General features: G+C 48.9%; 1 protein-coding gene across 1 annotated transcript in view; it reads right to left on the reverse strand.

Annotated features, from left to right (window-relative positions):
- Positions 1 to 279: 279 nt before the first annotated feature.
- Positions 280 to 22,265, reverse strand: part of LOC118088948 (ADAMTS-like protein 2) — a 39,012-nt gene continuing 17,026 nt past the window's right edge. The window contains exons 7-18 of the mRNA XM_035123192.3: positions 19,437 to 19,517; positions 18,319 to 18,494; positions 14,979 to 15,402; positions 13,310 to 13,733; positions 12,259 to 12,365; positions 10,516 to 10,642; positions 8,851 to 9,064; positions 7,048 to 7,203; positions 5,941 to 6,111; positions 3,256 to 3,432; positions 2,137 to 2,281; positions 280 to 1,577 (exon numbers count right to left, since the gene is read on the reverse strand). Of these exons, the coding sequence (XP_034979083.3) occupies positions 1,459 to 1,577; positions 2,137 to 2,281; positions 3,256 to 3,432; positions 5,941 to 6,111; positions 7,048 to 7,203; positions 8,851 to 9,064; positions 10,516 to 10,642; positions 12,259 to 12,365; positions 13,310 to 13,733; positions 14,979 to 15,402; positions 18,319 to 18,494; positions 19,437 to 19,517 (2,321 nt within the window). The 3' untranslated portion in view covers positions 280 to 1,458. The remainder of the gene's footprint in view (positions 1,578 to 2,136; positions 2,282 to 3,255; positions 3,433 to 5,940; positions 6,112 to 7,047; positions 7,204 to 8,850; positions 9,065 to 10,515; positions 10,643 to 12,258; positions 12,366 to 13,309; positions 13,734 to 14,978; positions 15,403 to 18,318; positions 18,495 to 19,436; positions 19,518 to 22,265) is intronic.

Raw genomic sequence — 22,265 nt, forward strand, 5'->3', positions numbered from 1 at the left:
TTGGCAGAGCCCATCTCAAAAAGCTCATCCTTTTCGAGAAGCGTAGTTGCACATGTCTTGTCTCTCCCTTGGGTGCTAGATATGTCACCATCATTCCAGGCCAAAATCCCACCCAGCAATTTCACAGAAACATTGGAGCGCTTCTCCCCTCCCCTCAGATTCCCAAGTCAGCCACCTCCCCACTCCCGCTGCTTCTTGCCACAGACGTGCAACTTCCATTGCATGCGCCCTTTCCATCTACCGCAAATCTCCTCGCATTGTGAAATCACACGGTTTTTTCCTCTCTCTTTATTGTAAAGTGATTTTTTTTTAAAAAAAAAAGATTTTGTAGATTAATCACAGACAACTTGCTATATCTAGAGGATGGAACATTCAAAGCACCCACCTTCTCTCTCTCCTTTTGTTTATTCATGCTATGACATAACTTTCCTCCAAGCATATGTCTGCACATGAGATTCCTGTGTACCAAGTTCTAAGACTGACACTTTGCAGAAAACTTGATGAACCCTAACAAAAGAATGTTTTTGAGCAATATGATGCTTGTCCTGCCCTGTATGGGTTGCACCTCTCGCCCCCATGAATTCCCAACTGCTATGTGCAATGCCAGAGGCATCGTATGGGTGGTATAGATGGATACTACGCAGCTTGCAAAAAGACTGGGTTGTGCACCCCTCCGAAAGACTGGCACCCCTCCGAAAAACTCAGAGAGCACACGCTCCCGTTTTCCTTTTGGATTCATGAACTCATCAGGTGGCCTTCAGCAAAGAACAAATTCATGAAGAAAAGTTCTATCGGGTGGTACTAGCTACAACGGCTAAATGAAATGTCTCTGGAGACCCAGTTGCTGTGGAGCAACAGCAGGAGGAAGCCGTCACATCCGGTTGGTGAGCTTCCCAAGAGGCATGTGTTGCCCAATGTGAGAAGTAGAATGCTGGACTAGATGGGAGTTTTTGGTTTGATCCAGCAGGGCTATTCTTTACATTTGAATGATTGCAAAATGCTTCTTACAATCTGATGCACTACATAAACGCAAAGGCCTGGATTCACATAGATGCCAATATCAGCAGGGGACCGCCTTCAGGCTAAATGAATGGGAAGGGGTGGCAGTTTAATAAGCCCCAGCTGTTCCACGATATGGGGGAGGTCAAGGATTTTAGGATTTCACATAGCATGATAAAGTACCTGTGAGGGGCACTCTGAAGTCTGATAGTTACATGTTGGTACTGTGGTATCTAGAGACCTGGTGTCTTTTTTTGAAAGGCCATGTAAACAGGGTCCTTTTGACTGCTACATGGGGGAAAAATACTTGCTAGCTAGCTAGGATGTTCTCTAGGAGTTGCTGCAAGTCAGGAACCATGGCTTCCGGTCTAGAATGCAGATTTCAGTAAAGTCTTCTGGTGCTTAAGGACATTTTGCTCCTTGTTCTGGGCAGGGAAGTTACAACAGCCAGATGTGGAATCAGGGTGACTTGCTCCTACAGGATCTACAGCAAGCCTTCCTGTAGTACCAATGTGAGCAGAGCTTCACTTTTAGGACCAGCACACAGTTAGCTGTCGTTTTGTCTTCACAGTCTTCATCTAAAGAGTGGAAATGGGACAACAGGCGTCAGTAAGAGAGTTGCTTAACCCCTCCCTGGCCATCTCACAGGGACTGGGCTAATTTATTTCCAAAATGTGGCTGACTTCGAATTTATATGGGGACTGTAGTCTTCCTTATCTCTGCAGTTCTTGGCCAACATGTACCCTTTATTCCATTCCTTTCCCTAGTTTTCCTCCTCCAATCATTTCCTCTGGCCTTCCCTTCTGCTCACTTGTCAAAACCACCCTTCCACAAATCCTGCCATCCTGGACCCAATGTTTCACCACTGCCCCATTCTTTTCCATGCACCTGCCTGTCCTGTCTGTCTCTCTCTCTAGGAGCTAAACCGGTCCTCCAATGGCAACCACAGACCCTCCTGCTTGCATCACCCTTCTGTGACATCACAGCTGGTCAGCCAATCGTTAAGCAAAGCCAGTCGTCCTTGCCGTTCTGCTTCTCTGCCGCACAGTCCCCACGTGCATTACAAAGGAAAATAGCTGTGACCCCCTTCTCTCTCTCAAGACTGAGCCCGCAAGGGCACCCCCGAGGAAATCCTACCTGGGGCATCTGTGGGACACAACTGGAGCTGGCATGTCTGCTTGGCTTCAGGCTTGGAAGCTGACTCACAGCCTTGCCCCAGGACTTCTCCTTGGTAACACTTCACCTCGCGAAAACGCAGGCCTGTGCCACAGGTCTTGCTGCACTACGGGAGGCAGAAGGGCGGGGGGGAGGGGTGTGGATTAAAAAACAAGGTAACTAAATGTTCCCCAGTAGAAGGGGGGATGCAGAGTGCAATGTTTATAGTGACAGAGGCGGCATGTCATAAGGCAGGCACGTCCAACAGGTAGATCGTGATCTACTGGTAGATCACTGGACGCCTGTGGTAGATCACTGGTAGATCACTGGCTCCCCCCCCCAAAGAAGCTCAAGAACTTTGGCTCCCCTAAAAAATGCTCAACATTTTAGCCCTTCACCTCCCAAAAAGAGGGCTTTCCTCCCACCTCAGAAAAGCTCAACAACTCTGACCTGAACCCCTAAAAATGGGCCTTCCTCCTTCCTAAAAAATCTCAACAAATTTGACCTGAACCCCTAAAAAACGGGGCTTTCTTCCTCCTTAAAAAAAGCTTAACAACTTTGACCTGAACCCCCCAAAAGGGGGTAGATCACTGCCAGTTTTTAACTCTGTGAGTAGATCGCAGTCTCTTCGGAGTTGGCCACCCCTGTCATAAGGGAACCCCGGAGGCTGTCCTGAAATGATGGGACGCTCCTGCCTTAAAGGGACTTGCTCTCTCGGCTGAATTTTGCAGAGCTGGCTTAAGCTGGCAAAGGGTTGTTGTAGCAAAGCAACACTCTGAATGGTAAATTAATATTTGCGGCAGGGTTTCAGTGTGGGCCTGATCAGATCAGATCTGATTGTGGCCCGGGAATGACTCTAGCTCCCTGCTTAAGGCTGCTCCTGTTGGTGATCTGTCAAGGCTGGGTGATGGATAGGATGAGGACCCGCACAGGTAGGTGTGGTTCCTCATCTACTGAGTGGATGAGACCGATAGAGGGTCCATCAGTTAAGAAGGCGGTTTCTGCAGGGCCTGTAGAGGGAAGTGAGGGGCAGGTGGGTCTCATCTACCCTCTTTTCATCCCCATCTTAAGCCCCACCACAGAACTAGCCCCTTCCTCTACCTGGGACCAAGAGGTGGAGAACCACGTTGAGCAGGGTCTCTTGAAGCAGGACGCCTGCACTTCCGGCTTGGGGAGAGCATCGCAGCGCTTCTCGGGGTACTCCCTGTACAGTCCATTTTCCAGCCCCACACACAGCACTGTCCGCATCTTGACGCCTCGGCCACATGTTGCATTGCACTGGAAGGGAGGAAGAGGGGTTTCATTCAGTCGTCAGCATGAGAATGTTGCACGGGGTTATGCTGGGCAGTTGCCCAGTGGGATCGCGCATCATGCTTCTGACTGATGCTTAAGATGTGCTCTGGCTAGACAGGTGTTGGGAGGAAGGCAAAGGTACAGTTGCCTCTTTTTAATCTAGCACATAGCAAAAGTTAACTTTTATTGATTCGAGACTCGATTTATTCCCATTCTCATTATGTCGACCCTTACTGCAAGGGCGCAAGTTATTTTATTTTCATTATAAAATTTCCAATCCACTCGGTAAATATTTTTTTAAGGATGATTTTTATCAAATCTCCCAAGTTATTACGCAACTCCAATCATATCTATAGGAGTTCTTTTCATTGCACATTTCCTTTTTGACTCCACACCTTTGCTGAAGTTTTTATTTTTATTCCCCCTTAATCGCTGTACTCCACTAAGGACTCAGCTACACTGGCAAAGGAAAAAAAAACTTTATGTGTGTTGTTTGTGCATGCTCACTGTGACGCCAGATGGCGCTGTGGAGTTCCTTTTTTGCCAACCCGATTTCTCATACAAAGTTTGCAAAGCGTTAACCGAAACGCTTCTTTGATGTGTCTAGATCCAGTCTCAGTAAACTAGAGGTTATGTGGTTTTGCTTTCTGTTTTGTTTGCTTTTTTCATAGCCATACCTCTTTTTTCACTATAAAAGGAAAAATGGAGCCAGTCATCTCAAGAAACATGAAATATAAACAGCAGTCTCTCTCAGCAAGCCAATGGGCTGATAGGTAGGGCTGGCTTTGGCAGGGAGTGGGGAGGAGACAGGATGGCAGAAAGAGAGAAATTAAAACACATCTAATACATATTTAAGGCACATGACATCCCTCAAAGAATCCTGGGAACTGTAGTTTCCCTCTCACAGAGATGCAATCCCCCAGCACCCTTAACAAACCACAGTTCCCAGGATTCTTTGGGGGACGTAATGTGCTGTGAGCTCCCGTTGCTCGGTCCCAGCTCCTGCCAACCTAGCAGTTCGAAAGCACGTCAAAATGCAAGTAGATAAATAGGAACCGCTACAGTGGGAAGGTAAACGGCGTTTCCATGTGCTGCTCTGGTTTGCCAGAAGCGGCTTTGTCATGCTGGCCACATGACCTGGAAGCTGTACACTGGCTCCCTCAGCCAATAGAACGAGATGAGTGCCGCAACCCCAGAGTCGGTCACGACTGGACCTAATGTTCAGGGGTCCCTTTACATTTACCTAATGTGCTTAAAATGTGTGTTGGATGTGCTTTAAATTTAAGGTGTCGATCTGTCCAGAAAGAAATCTAGTTTTTGCTCTGGTGTGCAGCTACCCGCAATAGTTTACTCCCAAAGCGATGCAGCCCTTGAAAGGTGGGGGAAGCTCCTCACCTTTAGCTTGGAGGTAGGCATATGGTTTAGCAGAAAAGTAGCCTATGACCAGCAGAAACTGAGGAACAAGGTCAGCATCAGTAGCTGTACAGTGCCAAATGGGATACTACTGACTGCAGGTGGACTGAGAGCTGTGGTGATCTGCCTTCTGGCCACCTGCAGTTGTTGTTGTGGTGGTGGTGGTGCTTGGAGCCAAAGCCATATTGATGCTAGTGAGGTTTCTCCTTAACTATGGAAGCTACCTCAAATCCTGGTTTCAAATCTTGGTTAAGAGGGAACCCTAGTTGAGGTTGGTGAATTGGCGGCCAGGGGAGGGAATAATTATGCAATCCCATGGCTCCCTGTCTTTGGTTGTGCCCTCTATATACAGTATATAAAAATGTAAACTGGCCATGTGGGTGTGTCTCCACTTTTCTCCGAAACCGTTTGACCGATTGCGTTCAAATTTGGACAAAACGTCCCAAGCGAATATGCAAGTGACCATATACAATTTGCGTAGATAGATGTCACACCTATGGCAGGTAAAGCAGGTAAAACCCACCGTTCCCGAACACAACGACAGCCGGGGATGCTGGGAGCACAGGAGAGGTTGCAAAACAGCGCCCTCTACGCTGGTACTGCAGCTAGGAAAGTTTCCCTCTCCACAACAGCTCGGCTCGGCTTTGCAGACAGGGTCGAGGGGGCGGGATAGGTCATGGGTCAGGACAAGGTGGGGGCCATCACAGGGATAAGCCACAGCAACGTGTGGCCGGGCCAGCTAGTCTGCTTATTAAAAGGTGGTTTATTTTTAAGGTTGCTATTTCTCCCCCTAGATCTTATTTTGCAATGTGCTGATTTTATGCAAGCTGCCCTGTGTCCTTTTATAGAAATTGGGGGGTGGGGTTATAACAGAAACAATGAACCCTCTGCTTCAACACCTCTGATACCCTACAAAGAGAAAGCTCGGGGGAGATCAGAAGCAGAAGGCAATGGCAATGCACAGAACTGAGTTAATGGTTAGTCAAGAAATACACCCAACAGTAGGCGGCAAACCTTTTGGGGGTGGTGTTGGCAAGAGCATCCTGTTCGTATGAAGGGTGTGACCAAGCGTGGACTCACCTGGTCCCATTCCTGCTTAACCCAATGCGCAGGGCAGTTCTTATCTCCACAGGGATAGATTGCTAGAGGCTTGGTGTTGGGGTTGCACAGGGAGTCTGAGATCACCTTCCCCTCCAAATTGCGACAGGTGACAAAGCGGTTCATTCGTCCCTCGCCACACAAACCTGAGCACTTGGAGAAACAAAGAGGCCTTTCAAGGTAACAGCGCCTGAGAATCAGTCTCTAATCAGGAAGGTGTTTGGTTCATGTTGTATTCCATGCAGCCACAAGAAATACGGTCTAAAAATATGCATGCAGGGTCTGACCCAGGTACAGTGGTACCTCGGTTTATGAACACAATCGGTTCCGGAAGTCTGTTAATAAACTGAAGCGTTCATAAACTGAAGCGAACTTTCCCATTGAAAGTAATGGAAAGTGGATTAATCTGTTCCAGACGGTCCGCGGAGTACTTAAACTGAAGCATTCATAAACTGAAGCGAACTTTCCCATTGAAAGTAATGGAAAGTAGATTAATCCGTTCCAGACGGGTCCACGGAGTACTCAACCTGAAGCGTACTTAACCCGAAGCATGGGTGTAATTGGTTCCAGAAGTCTGTTCATAAACTGAAGCGTTCATAAACTGAAGCGAACTTTCCCATTGAAAGTAATGGAAAGTGAATTAATCCGTTCCAGATGGGTCTGCGGCGTTCGTAAACCGAAAATTCGTAAACCGAGGTGTTCATAAACCAAGGTTCCACTGTACAGGAATCCCAGGCTAAGGAGATCTAGAATGGCAAGCTTCCCAGAAAGACAGTTGTTCTGCTTCTGCCAACCTTGTCCCAAAACGTATACAGAAAAAAGATGAGAGCATCCTCTCATTCCAGGGAGGCAGCAAGTCTGACGGGGAGCTGAGTTTGTGACACGCTGGGATCCTTCGCCAGCCTATTTCTTGGTTATGAAAGCATGCAGCAAAGAGACAGGAACTGGTATGAGTCGCCTGCTGCCCACTTCAAAACCCACAGGCTCCCCACGGATGACAAACCTGCCACCTCCATGCCCTCTTAACCGGATCCTCTAAGATGGGGAGGGGAGAGGAGGAGAAAACAGAAAGAATGTTCTGCGACTCACCGGCCCCCAGTCAGAGGCGGTCCAATGCCAGTCGCAGGGGGGGCCTGAGCATTCCCGCTCACCGACAGGCCTCAATGACTCACTGCACAGATTGGGCTCTACAGAGCAGCGCACCTCCCTCTTCATTGTCCCTGGGCCACCGCATCGAGCAGAACACTATAAAGATGGGAACAGGATGATATGGGACAGGGGAAATGAAAAACGCTGTGAAAGATGCAAGCCACGAGGAGGCAATTATTCTTCTGTGGACAAGCTTGTTCCTTCATAAACAGTATGGGATCACCCTTTCCACTCAGGAAAGCGACCTAATATTCCCAATATTGCAAACAATTCACCGTATGTTAGCTCAAGGTCAACATGTATGCCTTCCTAACAGAGCCATCTGCCCCGGGCAGCAGAATTTAAGCACGGTTTAATAAAGCAAATGGCAACTATTCACTGTATAGTTTATTGTGGGGAGGGAAAGTTGTGTTTTTTTTTGTCTCAGATGTCGAAATAATAATAATAATAATAATAATAATAATAATAATAATAATAATAATAAATAATGATTTCTACCCAGCCCATCTACCTGGGTTCCCCAGCCACTCTGGGCGGCTTCCAACAGAAGGTTAAAAATAAATTAAAACATTGTCATTAAAAGCTTCCCTAAACAGGGCTGCCTTCAGATGTCTTCTAAATGTCAGATAGTTGTTTATTTCATTGACATCTGATGGGAGGGCATTTCACAGGGCGGGTGCCACTACTGAGAAGGCCCTCTGCCTGGTTCCCTGTAACTTCGCTTCTCGCAGTAAGGGAACTCCCAGAAGGCCCTTGGAGCTGGACCTCAGTGTCCAGGTTGAATGATGGTGGCGGAGGCGCTCCTTCAAGTATACAAGACTGAGGCCGTTTAGGGAGCTAGGCCAAAGCCCAATACTCTACGTAAATAATAGCCACTGTGTAGTCTAAGATATCACAGTTCTAGCCACCTTGGCAGGATTATATTGGAAATTATGGTCTAGTTTTCAAATTACTCAGAAAAAGCAGAAAGGGGCTCAACATGTCTATCTTTTTTTCCTTAGATTGGGGGGGGGCAGGTAGTACAGGTGGATGATGGCTTTCTGAATACTTGTGCTAACGACTTGCAGCGTTGAATTGTGGAGCCACTGAGCGCTCATTCCGAGTGAAATGAGACATTAGGTTATTACCATCACTGATTTATGAATTGCTTGCTGTGCAATTATGTGCAAGGAGCAGTCCCTGGGTGGAGAAGTATAGAAAAGGTGCCATAGGGGGCTGTGGGACATGGTTGAAAGAGAAGCAGAAATGCAAGGAGCGTTTTACCCTTTCCCGAGAGTTTGTGCTGTTGGGCTACGAAATTTACTGACGGAAATAAAAATAAATGAAAACAGGTAACACCAGTTTGACCCTCACACTTGCAGCTTATCCTGGATAAGGGAAACCCACTTCAAATGATAATAATATGCTAAGGCATATTTTCCTGAAAACGGATTTCATCCCCATGATTCTATCATGGAAGATGAAAAAAATCAGGGTTAAAACATCACAAATCCCTTCTTTTGCTCCTCAAGTGCCTAAAAAGGAAATTTGTCTTTGCACTTGCAGAGAGGCTGACTTAGCTACCGTATTTCCCCGGTATTTCCCCGGTACAGCCCATGCTGTAAACTCTTCTTTTGCTGAAATTGCCAAAGAACCACATCTGTTGTGGGGGGGGAGGGGAAAGGAGATTGTTAGCTGCTTTGAGACTCCTTCGGGTAGTGATAAAGCGGGATATCAAATCCAAACTCTTCTTCTTCTACATACCTCAGACCACTCTGACAGCTCCCACTGTGGCCCACAAGCTTTGTTCTTGCAAGATTTCCGCTCCATGGGCCTGGCTAGCCCAGCCGACTCGCACATATCGTCGTAAACAGAGCTGTCAAAGCCTGGAGCCAGCATCTTCCAGCAGCGCACCGTTCGGTACTGGTAGCCTTCACCGCAGGTCCTGGAACACTCGCTCCACCGGCTGGTCTCCCACCTCCACGCAGGCGCCAATGGTGAGAGAGAAGAGAGAGCAACCATGGCTTAGTCTGAGGGAACTTGGAAGGTCAGAGCAGTAGAATTATCTGAGTCAAGAGGGAGAAAACAGAAGAGCCTTCCAAGCTTCCTAACTACATGAGGCTCTGTAACAGGGGTCGGCAAGGCTTACCAGGCAGGGGGTGGGCCACTCACTCCTGCGATGATCCTCTGTGAGCCAGACCAGTGCAGTGCGATGCCAGAAATTGCATCTGCGCATGTCCACAGCGCCGGAAATCGCTTCTGCACATGCCCAGATGCTGAAAATCACGCCTGCACAGAAGGGATTTCCGGCATCTGGGCATGCGCAGAAGCGATTTCCAGAGGCGCAGAAGAGAGTCCCTGTGCCGTGCCGATTTAGCGCAGCGCACGGGACTCGCCGGGCCGTTGGCTCGGTTTGGGGGTGGCTTAGGGGCCGGTTAAATGGCCCCCATGGGCCGCTTCCGGCTCGTGGGCCTTAGGTTGCCAACCCCTGACCTATAACCACACAAGAGTGAAATGCACTTCCCACTAAAAATATCAACTCTGCAATTCATTTTATATCATTTCCCAGTAAGGTTACCTTACTACAAGACCACCACATATGATAAAATGAACCTTCATTTTATATAATGAATTGAAAAGGATATTCAAAATAACATTTGTATTCTTTTGGGACTCATAGGGACAGAACTACCCAAATTGTATAGAAATTTATTCATGTATGCGACTACAGCAGCAAGAATGCTACTCACCCCAAAGTGGAAAAAGGAGAAATCCCAGCAAAGGAAGAAGGGATACAAAAACTTATGGAATATGCAGAAATGGGAAAACTTACCGGAAGAACAAGAAATCAAGAAAAGAAACTTTTTATAACAGAATGGAAATGGTTTATTGAATATTTACAGATAAATTGCAAACAGATAAAAGCATTGGCAGGATTCTTGTAATAACCTGCAGTATCATAAGAGTATATATTTAAAGTAGATAATTAAAAGAGCAAATTAAATGAATTTGGATATGCAGAAGGCATTAAAAAATAAATTTAAGGAACTGCAGAAAGAGGGGGAAGGAAGTTCGAGCTTTGAAATGTTAAATTGGTTGTACAGCTAATGGAATGTATAAATTTGAAAAGTATAAAAAAAACTCTCTCTCTCTCTTTCTCTCTCTCTCTCTATATATAAACTCTGCAGGATTATTTTGGTTTGCCTATTAAGTAAGCAACCGCAAAGCAGGCCCATTATTGCGAGTCCTGCTGTTGTTTATAATTTCCCCAGCATTTTGCAAAAACCTGTAAAGGAAGATGGAAGAACATTACAGTTAACCACCTTCCACCAACCTCAAACTACAGATTTCATATTCTGGTTCAGGATTAAGATTGCACACCTACACTCCATCCCAGTCCCTTTCTGGGAACTGGCTCCTTTCACTCACCTGGGCTGGCAGTCTCTGCCTGTGCAAAACTCGTGGGTGGGCTCTGGGCGTGTCAGGGCATCACAATACGCTTCTTCCACTTCCACACCATCATAGCGGACGCACATGGCGTAGGAGCTGCTGATCCCTGCGTGGACAACCAAAAGTGTTTCTTTTTAGTCCCTGTTCATTAAATGGCCCCTAGCGGCAGAGGGGCTTCCCTGGCGGCTGCTAAGCAGCCTAAGTGACTCACATTTCCCCACTGCTGCAACCACCACTTTTCCAGATCTCATCTGATGAGAGAAGATGGCCTTGCCTCCCCAGGGAGACTTGCATCTTGTCCCCACAATGCAACAAGGCCCATCTACCCAGAGGGACTTTGTAGAGCTCTGCCTTCCAGGGAAGATCCAGAAGCAGGGGCAGGGCCGGTGCTAGGGTTTTTGGTGCCCTAGGCAAGGTCACCTTCTGGCGCCCCGCCCCGCCCCCCCAGTGTAAATGGCAGGAGGGATGAAAAGGGGCACAGAGCCCACGTTGCTGGCCTGAGCAGCGGACGCTGTCTCCGGGCCGCTGCCGGCGCCGCTTCCTTCCTGCTCTCGGCCGCTTCTGGCCGCTTCCTCCCGCTCGGCCCAGAGGTGCCCGCAGCTTCTGATTGGCTGCTCGCTAGCCCGCTCTTCGCCCAGCAACATCGGGAGGAGAAAAAATAAGAAAGGAAGCTGCAGCCAGCAGCCTCGCTCGGCTGGCAGCTTCCTTTTTAACTTCTTCTCCCAACGTTGCCGGGCGAGGGGCGGGCCAGCGAGGAGGGGCGTCACGCCAGTCAGCCACTAGCGTGGTGCCTCGCTAGCCCGCCCCTCGCCCAACAATGTTGGGAGAAGAAAAAAATAAGAAAGCAAGCCACAGGCGAGGGCGGTGGTGATGGGCGGTGGCTCGGGGGGGTTGGGGGCAGGCTGACCAGCGCCCCCTCCATTTTGGCGCCCTAGGCGATGGCCTAGTTCGCCTAAATGGACGCGCCGGCCCTGAGCACGGGAGGGCAAGCTACTCGCGTTTCCTTTCCCATCTCTTCCTTGGGAGACCTGAAGGGGCTCTGAGCAGCCGAGCTGGACAGCATCTTAAAGCTGCACAGTTAATGCTGGGATATGAATGAAGAATCAAGGTTGTGCAGTGAATAATTATGTTATTAAATTTTATTGGTATGAATTAATTAAAAAATACGATAATTTATTGCCCATGTGCACTGTAGTGGGTTAAATGCTCCAGGGCAGCTAGAGAACAAATGTGCTAAAAAGTCAGTCATTGCGCCATACGGATGCACAGAGTGGCTTAGAATGGGGAAGGACAACAGATCCCATGTAGGAAGGTCCAAGTTCAGCCCCCACCAGCCCCAGGGACAGGGCAGCAGGGAGGACAACACATTAGGCAGCACTGCCTGTCCATGCAAGCAACATTAGGCTAAATGGACCAATTGGCTGTGCTAGGAAGGGCTGATGGGAGTTGTAGTCCAAGACAGCTAGAGGGGCACCAACTGGGGGGGGGGGCGCTCCATGCAGAATTTGTGGTTGAAGAGTTGAGAACGCAGAGGCGAAGCAAACAGTCAACAGATACCTGAATCAATAGCAGATGCATTGCCGTCACCTACAATACCAGACTTTCATGCTTATTTCTAGAAAAGATCTCTCTGGGTGCTAGAGAACAAGGCACATTCAAGCAAAAGGTTTGGTCCCTCAAGAGAATTGCTCTCAAAAACCATCAGCTTCACAGCAAAGCTACCTGACGTGCACGTCGAGCTGCAAGGGGCGTAGGCCGATACTTTCCAGCGATACATGTCAGCCAGGCTGATGTCGTCGTGGCCGAGGGGATTCAGCTCAAAGTCGTTGCTGTAGGGGGAAAGGAGCTTGCATGAACTCACAGGTGAATTGTCTACTCTGGGAAGGAAAGGCCATCCATTCTGGGATTCTGAGGGGACTAGGAAAGGAGCCCAGGTGTGAATGCAATCCTTGCTCCCCCAGAGTCTGGTGCATACCAAATCTGATGCATTTCGAAACTCAAGTGCTGGTGGGCCTGTCAAGGATTCCATTCTTTAGGCCAGTAATTCCCAAATCATGGACTCGGGACACCTTAGCATGCCATAAATTAAGGAGGGGAAAGCTTCAGTGGGGCCTCGCAGAAGAGGCTGCCCACTGTGCCCCTAGGTGGGTCCCTGCTCTGGCTTTGCGGCCTTCCCATCGGCCTTCACTGTGACCCACAGAACTATCATGGGTGGGTGGATAGTCCATCTGAATCCTGGGGTTTGGGGTAAGACTGAAGTTAACATGCTGGTGTGTTTGTCAGCCATTCAGATGGCGAAGCTGAGAGGAAACCAGCCTCCCCTCCATGCATAGCTGCCAAGTCTCCCGTATTCCCCGGGAAACCCCCGTTTTTCCAGCTGTTCCCAGCTGAAAAAACGGATTTTTTGTTTTTTCCCGGTTTATTCTGGCGCGGCGGCCATTTTGGAACTGGGCGGAGCATGCTCAGAAGCGACTTTTGATGCTGCTTTGTCCAGTTCCAAAATGGCTGCAGCGTGACTTCTGGTGCGGTGGCCATTTTGGAACAGGGCAGAGCAGCATCAAAAGTAGCTTCTGAGCATGCTCCGCCCAGTTCCAAAATGGCGGCAGCGCTACTTCCGGTCTGCTACTTCCGGTCCAGTCCCTTATTTCTCAGGCCAGAACTTGGCAGCTATGCCTCCATGGCGGAGGTGCTCGGCTGGGAGTTTGCATGACATCTAGCTTCACCCTAAGAGGACATCTGGTCCTTTGCTCCAGGAAACGCTCATCCTACTTGCCTTTCAGTGCCAGGAGCCTGAAGAGGTTCTGACGGGAGTTTGCTCCCCAAACCAGCCTGAACGCTGGAGCTGGAACTAGGCTTGGAAGGCATCGCACCGAGCGTATCATTCCCTGCGCCGTCCACCGCATGTGCTTCAGCATTCACATCCTCCAGAAAGTTCTTTTTTGCAGGTGGCTTGTGCAGCCCTTCGGACCACTCGACCAAAGGTTCGCCCCAAAAGCCCATCGTCGAGTTCTTCCTCCCCAGCTTGACCGCTAGGTAATGCAATTCCCTGCAAAAAGCAGCGTTCTGTGGGTCCTGGAGACACAGTTTCCTGAAGAGACGTAGCCTGGAGGGCCCCATCCTGCTGGCCTCTTGGAGCTCAGGCCTCACTGCACCGTGGGGAATGGCTGTACTGATTGTGAGATGATTGAGTCTGAGAGCTTAAAGAAAACACAGGATAGCAACAAATCCAGTTTAAGGCATTCGTTCCTCAAGAGGCATGGGACAAAGCTTGATTCCCCTGTTATGCTCACAAGACAAATCTTCTGGTGTAATTTGGCATGTGGGCAGTGCAAGCCAGCGTCTGGTAGAAAGTTTAAACAGGACACACTCTCGATGCTTTAAAAAAAGAGAGTTTCCAGCCCTCATAATTTCAGAGTTGTCACAATTACAGAATTTTAATGTTCAGGGTTTAGGGATGATTTCAGATTTTGGCAAGCAGGTGTGTGTATGTGTATAGGGTTGCCATATGTCCTTTTTCCAAGACACGCCCTTCCTTTCCTGGGCACGTAAAATGAGAGTCGTCATAGCGATCCATAGTTAAAAGTTGGCAAATGTGTCCCCTCCCATTTTTTGCTCTTCAAAATATGGCAACCCTAAATCTCGGTATTTGAATTTCCAAAAAAAATTAAATTCTCATCATAGCTATTAGCTATTCCGGCTTTGCACATTGTCCCTTACAGCCCTTCATCAAACCACAGTTGTCCCCTTACCATAACACTGCTTTTGCTGCATATTATTATTATTATTATTATTATTATTATTATTAATTATTGAATTTATATGCCACCCTATACCCAAAGGTCTCGAGGCGGTTCACAGAAAAAAATTAAAATATAAAACCACAAAATAAATAATCAAAATAAAAACAACACCCAACCCCCCCCCCAAAAAAACCCCACATTTTAAAAGGGCATATGATGTCAAACAAATCAACCCAAAGCCTGGTTAAAAAGGAATGTTTTTGCCAGGCCCCTAAAGGTGTATAATGAAGGTGCCAGGCAAACTTCCCTGGGGAGAGCATTCCACAGACAGGGAGCACTGCAGAGAAGTCCCTGCTCTTGTGTTGCCCCCCAACAGACCTCTTGAGGAGGAGACACATGAAGAAGGGCCTCAGAAAATGATCTCAGGGTCCAGGTAGGTTGATACAGAAACCAAACAAACCCACAACAATTATTTACTTCCTCCCAACCCCCCACAGAAGGCTTGGGATATATGGGACAGGAATAAGGCATTACATAACTAAGAACAGCAATGCAAAAAAAAAAAAGCACAGGTTTTCAGTAGGGAGCATTGGGCGGACATGGCTACCCTCCCCCACCCCACCCCACGCTACATGTGGGAGCAGAAGGAACCTAACATTGCACATGCTTGAGGAAAGCAAAGTTGCAAGAAAATATACCAACCCAGATCGGTTTCTCTGCCCACTGCCATCTTTTCGTCATCACCTGCTCCATTGGTGTGGTAGACGCGTTGGACTTGGAAACCAAACTTTTCATCCTCTGCCCCATGTTTCCAGCCCCAGTCCTTGCCTTGCGCAGTTGAGTTAAATGGGAAGAAGCCCTGGCTTTTGAAGGCCACCCCTCCGTGCTCCTCCCCCCGTGGGAAAGGTTCCCCTACGTCATCCGGCGCAAGAGATAACCAAGTGGCGTTGAAATCTTGGGCAATGGGCGGGACGGCGTCCTGGCGATTGTGGCTGGGCTCCGGCAGGTGAAGGTACAGCGTTGGCATCTTGATGGCGGGGGGAACGGTTTGAAGAGCTGGCGACAGAGTCCTGGGCACTGTGTAGTCATATGTCACGTGGGGCACTTTCCCATTGAAGTTATAGTACTGGGTTCAACAAGGAAAAGGGGAAATCAAAGGGAAACAAAATTAGTCCATCGGCACCAGCACTTGGGCATGAGGCAAGCACATCATTGTACTGTGATCTGGAACCCCCTGAAAAAGACCCCCTACCCCAAAAACAACCTTGAGCTCAGCCTCAGGTCTGGAGGGAAACTCCCCCAAGACTTCTCTAGAGTCCCACACTCCACCCACAACCCCAAGTCATTTGCTCTCTTGCTCAGTGGCTTACCTTCCAAGTCCCGGACTGCAGAATCTGGGACCAGCAGCCCTGTGACACCGGAAGTTGCGCCGACGTAACTTCCGGTGTCGCTTTGCCCTTCTATGGGCACCAAATATGGCCGCCGGCGGCTTCGAAAGTCACTTCTATGCATGTCAGGAAGTGCGTCGTCGCAACTTCCGGTGTCGCTCTGCCCATCTATGGGCACCAAAAATGGCGGCCGCCGACACCGGAAGTCGCGTCTATGCACTTCCGGGCATGCGTAGATGCAACTTTGAAGCTGGCGGCGGCCATTTTTGGTGCCCATAGAAGGGCAAATCAGGGGGAAAAAATGGCCGCCGGCAGGAGAAAATAACGGAGAAAAATGGGAGACAAAGTGATACGGGGGACCACCGGGAAAAGGTAAGTAAAAACGGGGGTTTCCCGTGGAAAACGGGGTACTTGGCAGCTATGCTCAGTGGAGAATGAATAGCAAGCACCCTACAACTTGCTTCATTGGTGAGGATCTGGCGGTCAATGGACTGCACTAGAATATGATGGTTCAGTCATATGTGGGACTTAGACCAGGAACTGCCTTACTTAGGAGCCTCTCCTAAGAAAGTTAACTCCCTGACCTCTTATACATGGAACCTGTGCCTGCAACCTAATTCCATTGCTGGATAAATGGAGGTCATTCCTCTCTGGGTGTCAGGGACTGGGCAGAGGAGAAATGGTGGAGACCGCCTCCCAATCCTGACCCTTCCAGGGAGGAGGAAGAGGAAGACAGTATAGATCAGGGGTCGGCAAGGAGGTTTACCTCGCCTGGGCTGGTTCACTCCAGCGGAGATCCCCCCTGTGGGCCGGATGATTTCTGGCGTCTGTGCAGATGAGATTTCCAGCATCTGCGTCTGCGCTGATGCAATTTCCAGCATCTGCACATGCGCAGACGCGATTTCCAGCACCGCAGAAGCGAGTCCCCGCTGTGCCGGTTTAGTGCAGCATGCGGGGACTCGCCAAACGGGCGGCTTGGTTCGGGGGCAGCTCGTGGGCTGGTCAAATGACTGCCATGGGCCGGTTGTGGCCCATGGGCCTTAGGTTGCCGACCCCTGGTATAGATGTACAACAGGGGTTTGAGGGAGGTAGCGGCTCAGAGGCAGGTGAGGGGGAAAGCTGGGAAATCATGGGAAAGCCAGAACAATGCCTGGCTGACATGTTGTTATTAGAAAACATCCCAGACCCTCCATCTCCCAGAACCCAGCAAGCCTTAAAAGTAGGAGAGCAAAGAGCTCAAAGACAGGGCATGTAGCAGCACTTATAGAAGTGATGAATGAGGAAGTGGGAGAGACGGGGTGCAGATTCACTTGGGACCCGCCATTATCCAAGAGGCTGGGTTCTATAGCCTCTCTCTGTAAATACTAAATAAAAAGTGGGTGGTAAGAACATTCCTTGTCTTTGTATGTTCCTGGCAACCAGCCGGGAGCTGCTGATAGCATCCTGACAATGGGTCTTCCTTTGCAGGTATACTAGGCGTACAGACCAGGAAAAGAGGCTATTGTGTGACTGGGTGCTTATTGCAAGATTCATTGCATGTCATAAATTCTATCTAATAGTCTATCCAAGAATTGCAATTCTTATGTAGGGGGAGCATTCAAACATGTGATTCCCATTGCCTCCTTCTCCATCTGCAGTCTGAAATATTACCAGTTCATGGCAACAACATCTTCTTGCACATCCTTTCATTGTTACACTCGGTGTCAATTAATCTATAATTAAAACTATTACTGTTATTGTCATTAATAAACCACTTCACAGCATAAAGCTATCAAAGCAGTGAGTGTGGTCAAAATAGAATGAAACGTAGAAACACAAGCTCTAAGAACAATGCAACTCAACAAACTCTAGAACAATAAAACCATCCATTCATTCTCTGAAAACAACGAAGACAATCTCATCAGGTATAAAACTGGTCTTCCATAGTTTGCAATCTGACCCAAAAGCCAACCGAGCTTGGGGTTTTAACAGATTCAGTCAACGTGAAGCTGATGTCATGGGCCGATTGGGTGTAGAGGAATGGTGGGAGGAATTGGCTGGGGAACCACCAAGGGAAGAAGGCTCAGAGCCCAGGGATTGGTGGTGGGACAACAGTGAGTGGTCAGAGGGAGAAGACTGGGAAGAGGAGGTGTTGGAAGCTGAAGGGGTAACAGGGCTCAGTGAGCAGGGAGAGTCTATGGCAGAGAGAAGTCCAGAAGCAGGAGAAGGGAGGCCAGGAGGCAGAGATGAGTCAGCCTGGTGAAGAGTCACAAGTGTCTCCCCTTCCTGCTGCCACCAGCTCCCCGCCCCACCTGTCTCACAGAACCAGAAGCGGGCTGAAACGGGCGGAGCAGCAACAAGCTGCATGCAGGTGCAGTCTCTGATTGCTTGGAAAAAGCTCTACAGAGGAGGGGACTTAGATGAGCCGAGGACTTTCAGTCTCAGCAACTGATCTATGGGGCAAAGGCACTCCACCAAGCCTGTGCAGATCGTGTTCTTGCTAATGAGGAGTTAATTCCAACTTGCACAGTGTGATTAACTGCCACCTTGCTCCTGACATCTAATGTGATTTGAGAACCCACTGTTGCGGATCAGGCTCCCTTTAACTGCGCTCCTATTCTTGGGGCACACACAAGGAAGAAGAAAGCAATCTTTTTGTAGCCTCCATCACTTACCATGGCGTTGAGAGACTGGTTGGTAGGCCCCTGTGCAATAATGTACTCGAGGCCGTCGGAGTGCAGGCTGGAAGGCCGGCGGTATTTGAACACAGTGCCAGCTACTCGGAAGTTCTGTGGGTTGTCGATAGCCGAATTCCCATTGAAGAAGAAGCGCCCCGTTTCATCCGCTAGCGCTAAGCAAGGAGACAGAGTGGAGATGAAAGAAAAAGGCATCTTCTTTGCAGGCCCTTGCAGGGGCTAGGGTGCGTGCCTGTTGCATCCTTCTCAGCTGCCCCCCACCTGGAGGGTACGGTGAGAAGGAAGCAACAGCTCACAACGCCCTCCCTGCAACCAGCACCACTCGCAAAAGCAGTGCTGGGCTCCCAGGGGCCAGGGCACAAGTCTATTGCATCCTTCTCAGCTGCCCTCCAGATGCAGGGTGCCGAGAAGGACGCACCAGGGTGCTGTGATGTGCTCCCCCCAAAAAAGCCTGTGCCCCGGGGCGACGGCCCCCTCAGCCCCCCTCCCTCCACGCTACGCCACTGGATAGAGGCTCTCCCAAGTTTTCAGATCTCAGGACAAGCCCTGGATGTGCTAGAGATTACAAAAAGTGTAACTCAGTGGTAGTATTTTGGGGCATGTGCCCTACTACTTTTGTTAAAATATTGTACCAATATTGGTTATATCTGCCATGTGTCCAGGAGCGGGAACCATCAGAGTAGAGGGGTTGGGTGTACTCCACAAATGTATCTTATATTATTTCCCTCCTCCTTCCCCTAGACATAATCTAGGTTAAATAGGCAAGGGACATTTAAGAAAACAACAACAATGCATGCATTGAGAGAGTTTTATTAAGATGCCCCTCTAACTAAAAACATGCTTGGTCAGAACCAATTCATTTGTTTAAAAGTTCTTGATAAAAGGCACTGTAATTTTATGGCTTTCCTCTTCTTTGATGCCACTGAAGCTGAAATCAAGGGATAACATTTGCTCTCAAATAGATTGGTCAAGAACAAAAAAGCCCTCTCGTGAATGCTCTTTAAGGCTTGCATGCAGTAATTAAGTCAGTTAAGCACTCTCCTTGCTGTGCTGCGGGACAAATGTACGCCAGTGGAGCATTTCTGTCCATCGCTTACCAAGGATGTTCTCTGTTTTCCTCCGCTCTATAATGAGGATGTCTGTAGCACCAGCGGGGATGTTGGTGATGAACACATAGCCTAGGAAACAGGAACCAAAGACAAATCAGAAAACCGCAATCAGGGGAACTGGCATTGCTCCATGAAGCAGTTTCTCTGTTTCCACTAGGTCACAGGTGTTCATTGAGTTGAGTGTGTCTGGACCATTTCACACATCGCACAGAGGCAACCCAGGTTTGCCAAAGACTAGATGCTCAATAAGGTACTGCAACCAGTGATTAAATAGTGGTACCTGTAGGATATACATTTTTCATGCATTCATTTTTTAGTTGTATGTTTAGTTTAGCTGTATATTTAGACCTTCTGAGGTATATGTCTGCCTAAACCGGGATCCCCAAACTAAGGCCTGCGGGCCGGATGCGGCCCAATCGCCTTCTAAATCCGGCCCGTGGACGGTCCAGGAATCAGCATGTTTTTACATGAATAGAATGTGTCCTTTTATTTAAAATGCATCTCTGGGTTATTTGTGGGGCCTGCCTGGTGTTTTTACATGAGTAGAATGTGTCCTTTTTAAAAAATGCATCTCTGGGTTATTTGTGGGGCATAGGAATTCGCTCTCCCCCCCCCTAAAAATATAGTCCGGCTCCCCACAAGGTCTGAGGGACAGTGGATCGGCCCCCTGCTGAAAAAGTTTGCTGACCCCTGGGCCCTAAACGGCCTCACCCCCATCGTTCAGCCCAGACACTGAGGTCCAGAGCCGAGGGCCTTCTGGCAATTCCCTCACTGCGAGAAGCAAAGCTACAGGGAACCAGGCAGAGGGCCTTCTCAGTAGTGGCACCCACCCTGTGGAACACCATCCCATCAGATGTCAATGAAATAAACAACTATCTGACTTTTGGAAGACACCTGAAGGCAACCCTGTATCGGGAAATTTTTAATGTCTAACATTTTACAATTTATTATGTGCTGTAAGCCGCCCAGAGTGGCTAGGGAAACCCAGCCAGATGGGTGGGGTATAAATATTATTATTATTATTATTATTATTATTATTATTATTATTATTATCATCTGCATGGTGAAAGAGAATTGGGGGGGGGGCATTTCTCCACCATGAGAGGGTCCAACATAATGTATGAACTGGGCTGAGCCTAAGTTACCGGGTAAATCTGCCAAGGATTTCTATTCGAAGGATTCTAATTCATGAGCCTTCTAGAACGTGCATATGTGAAACACACGTCTTTTGAGGAGGCTTGCAAAGTGCAGATAATAAAAAGGTAAAGGTAAAGGTCACCAGACAAATTTGACTATGGGGTGAGGCGCTCATCTCTGCTTTCAGGCCGAGGGAGCCAGCGTTTGACCGTGGTCAGCTTTCCGGGTCATATGGCCAGCATGACTAAACCACGATGAGTGCTCACGGAAACACCATTTAGCTTCCTGCCGCAGCAGTACCTATTTATCTGCTCGTGTCGGTACGCTTTTGAACTGCTAGGTTGGCAGAAGCTGGAACAAAGCAACGGGAGCTCAAACCATTGCACACATTTGAACGCCTCTCAGTGAGAGAGCAGGTGTTTTGCATGCATAAGATCCCAGGCACCTGCAGCTTGCAAGCCTGGGAAAGACCTTTGCTTGACTTCATGGAGAGCCTCTGCCAGCCAGAGTGGATAATATGCACTGTGCCGGATGGGTGACTGGCTCAACATAACAGAGGGCAGCAACATATCTATTCTTCATTGCACGTCTCCCTAGGATCCCGATTCCCAATTTGCCCCTTCCTCTTTTTCCTGTGGAATGTTTCCTGGCATCCAACATGCAGCCCAGAGACCTCGCTTATTGCAGGATCCGGGATGCAGGGATTTGAAAACAAGTAAATACTTGTCCTTCAATAGCCCACAAGATACCACTGCCTGCAGCTGGAGAAATCCTACCAAGAGCCCAGAAACAACACAGCACTTTGGGTCTTCTTGAGGCACCATGCCTTCCTGAGCTTTCAGAACAAGTGCAAGCAGACTGAGGATGTGGAAAGAGGGATTCCAACCTGGAAATGGGGCGATATGCCCTAAATCACGGGTGTCAAACACAAGGCCCGGGGGCCAAATCCGGCCCGCCAGACCTCGTCATGTGGCCCGCCGAGCGCCCCAGCCAGCGGGACCCAGCAGTGGGACCTTGCTGCTGAAGCGCCGCGCCAACAAAGCGCCGACAAACAGCTGGGGTCGGGGAAATGCTTTTTGCCCCTGGGTCCCTTCGCGCTCTTTTCTGGCGCTGAATCAAGGTGGCGACCCCCCCTTCCCTTTCTTTCTTCCTCTCTCTCGTTCTTATTCTTTCTTTCCCTCTACTTCCTTCCTTCTTTCTCCCTTTCCGTCTTCTCTCCCTCTTTCTTTTTCTTTCCTTCTTTATTCTCTTCCTTATTTACTACTCTTCTTTCTCTCCCCTCTTTCCTTCCTTCCTTCCTTCCTCTCTCCCTCCCACTCCCTCTTTTCTTCCTTCCTTCCTTCCTTCCTCCCTCTCTCCCTCCCCTCCCTCTCCCTCTCCCTCTCCCTCTCCCTCTCCCTCTCCCTCTCCCTCTCCCTCTCCCTCTCCTCAGAAACATAGGACTTCTGGCCCTTAAACCCTGGAACCAGGAGAGCAGCTCCAGTGAGTCAACCTCAGCCAGTCCCTTTGGTGAAGGGTGGTGGCTCACTGGCGGAACATCTGTCCTGCATGCAGAAGGACCCCAGCATCTCCAGGTACTAGTAGCACTGCAAAGGTCCTGCATGAAACCCTAGCGAGCCTCCACCACCCAGTGCAGTTACCAAAAATCATTTTTCAATAAATTGTACAATAATTGTACAT

Source organism: Zootoca vivipara, chromosome 7 (genome assembly GCF_965207765.1).
Source record: "Zootoca vivipara chromosome 7, rZooViv2.hap1.1, whole genome shotgun sequence".
NCBI classification, from domain to species: domain Eukaryota; kingdom Metazoa; phylum Chordata; class Lepidosauria; order Squamata; family Lacertidae; genus Zootoca; species Zootoca vivipara.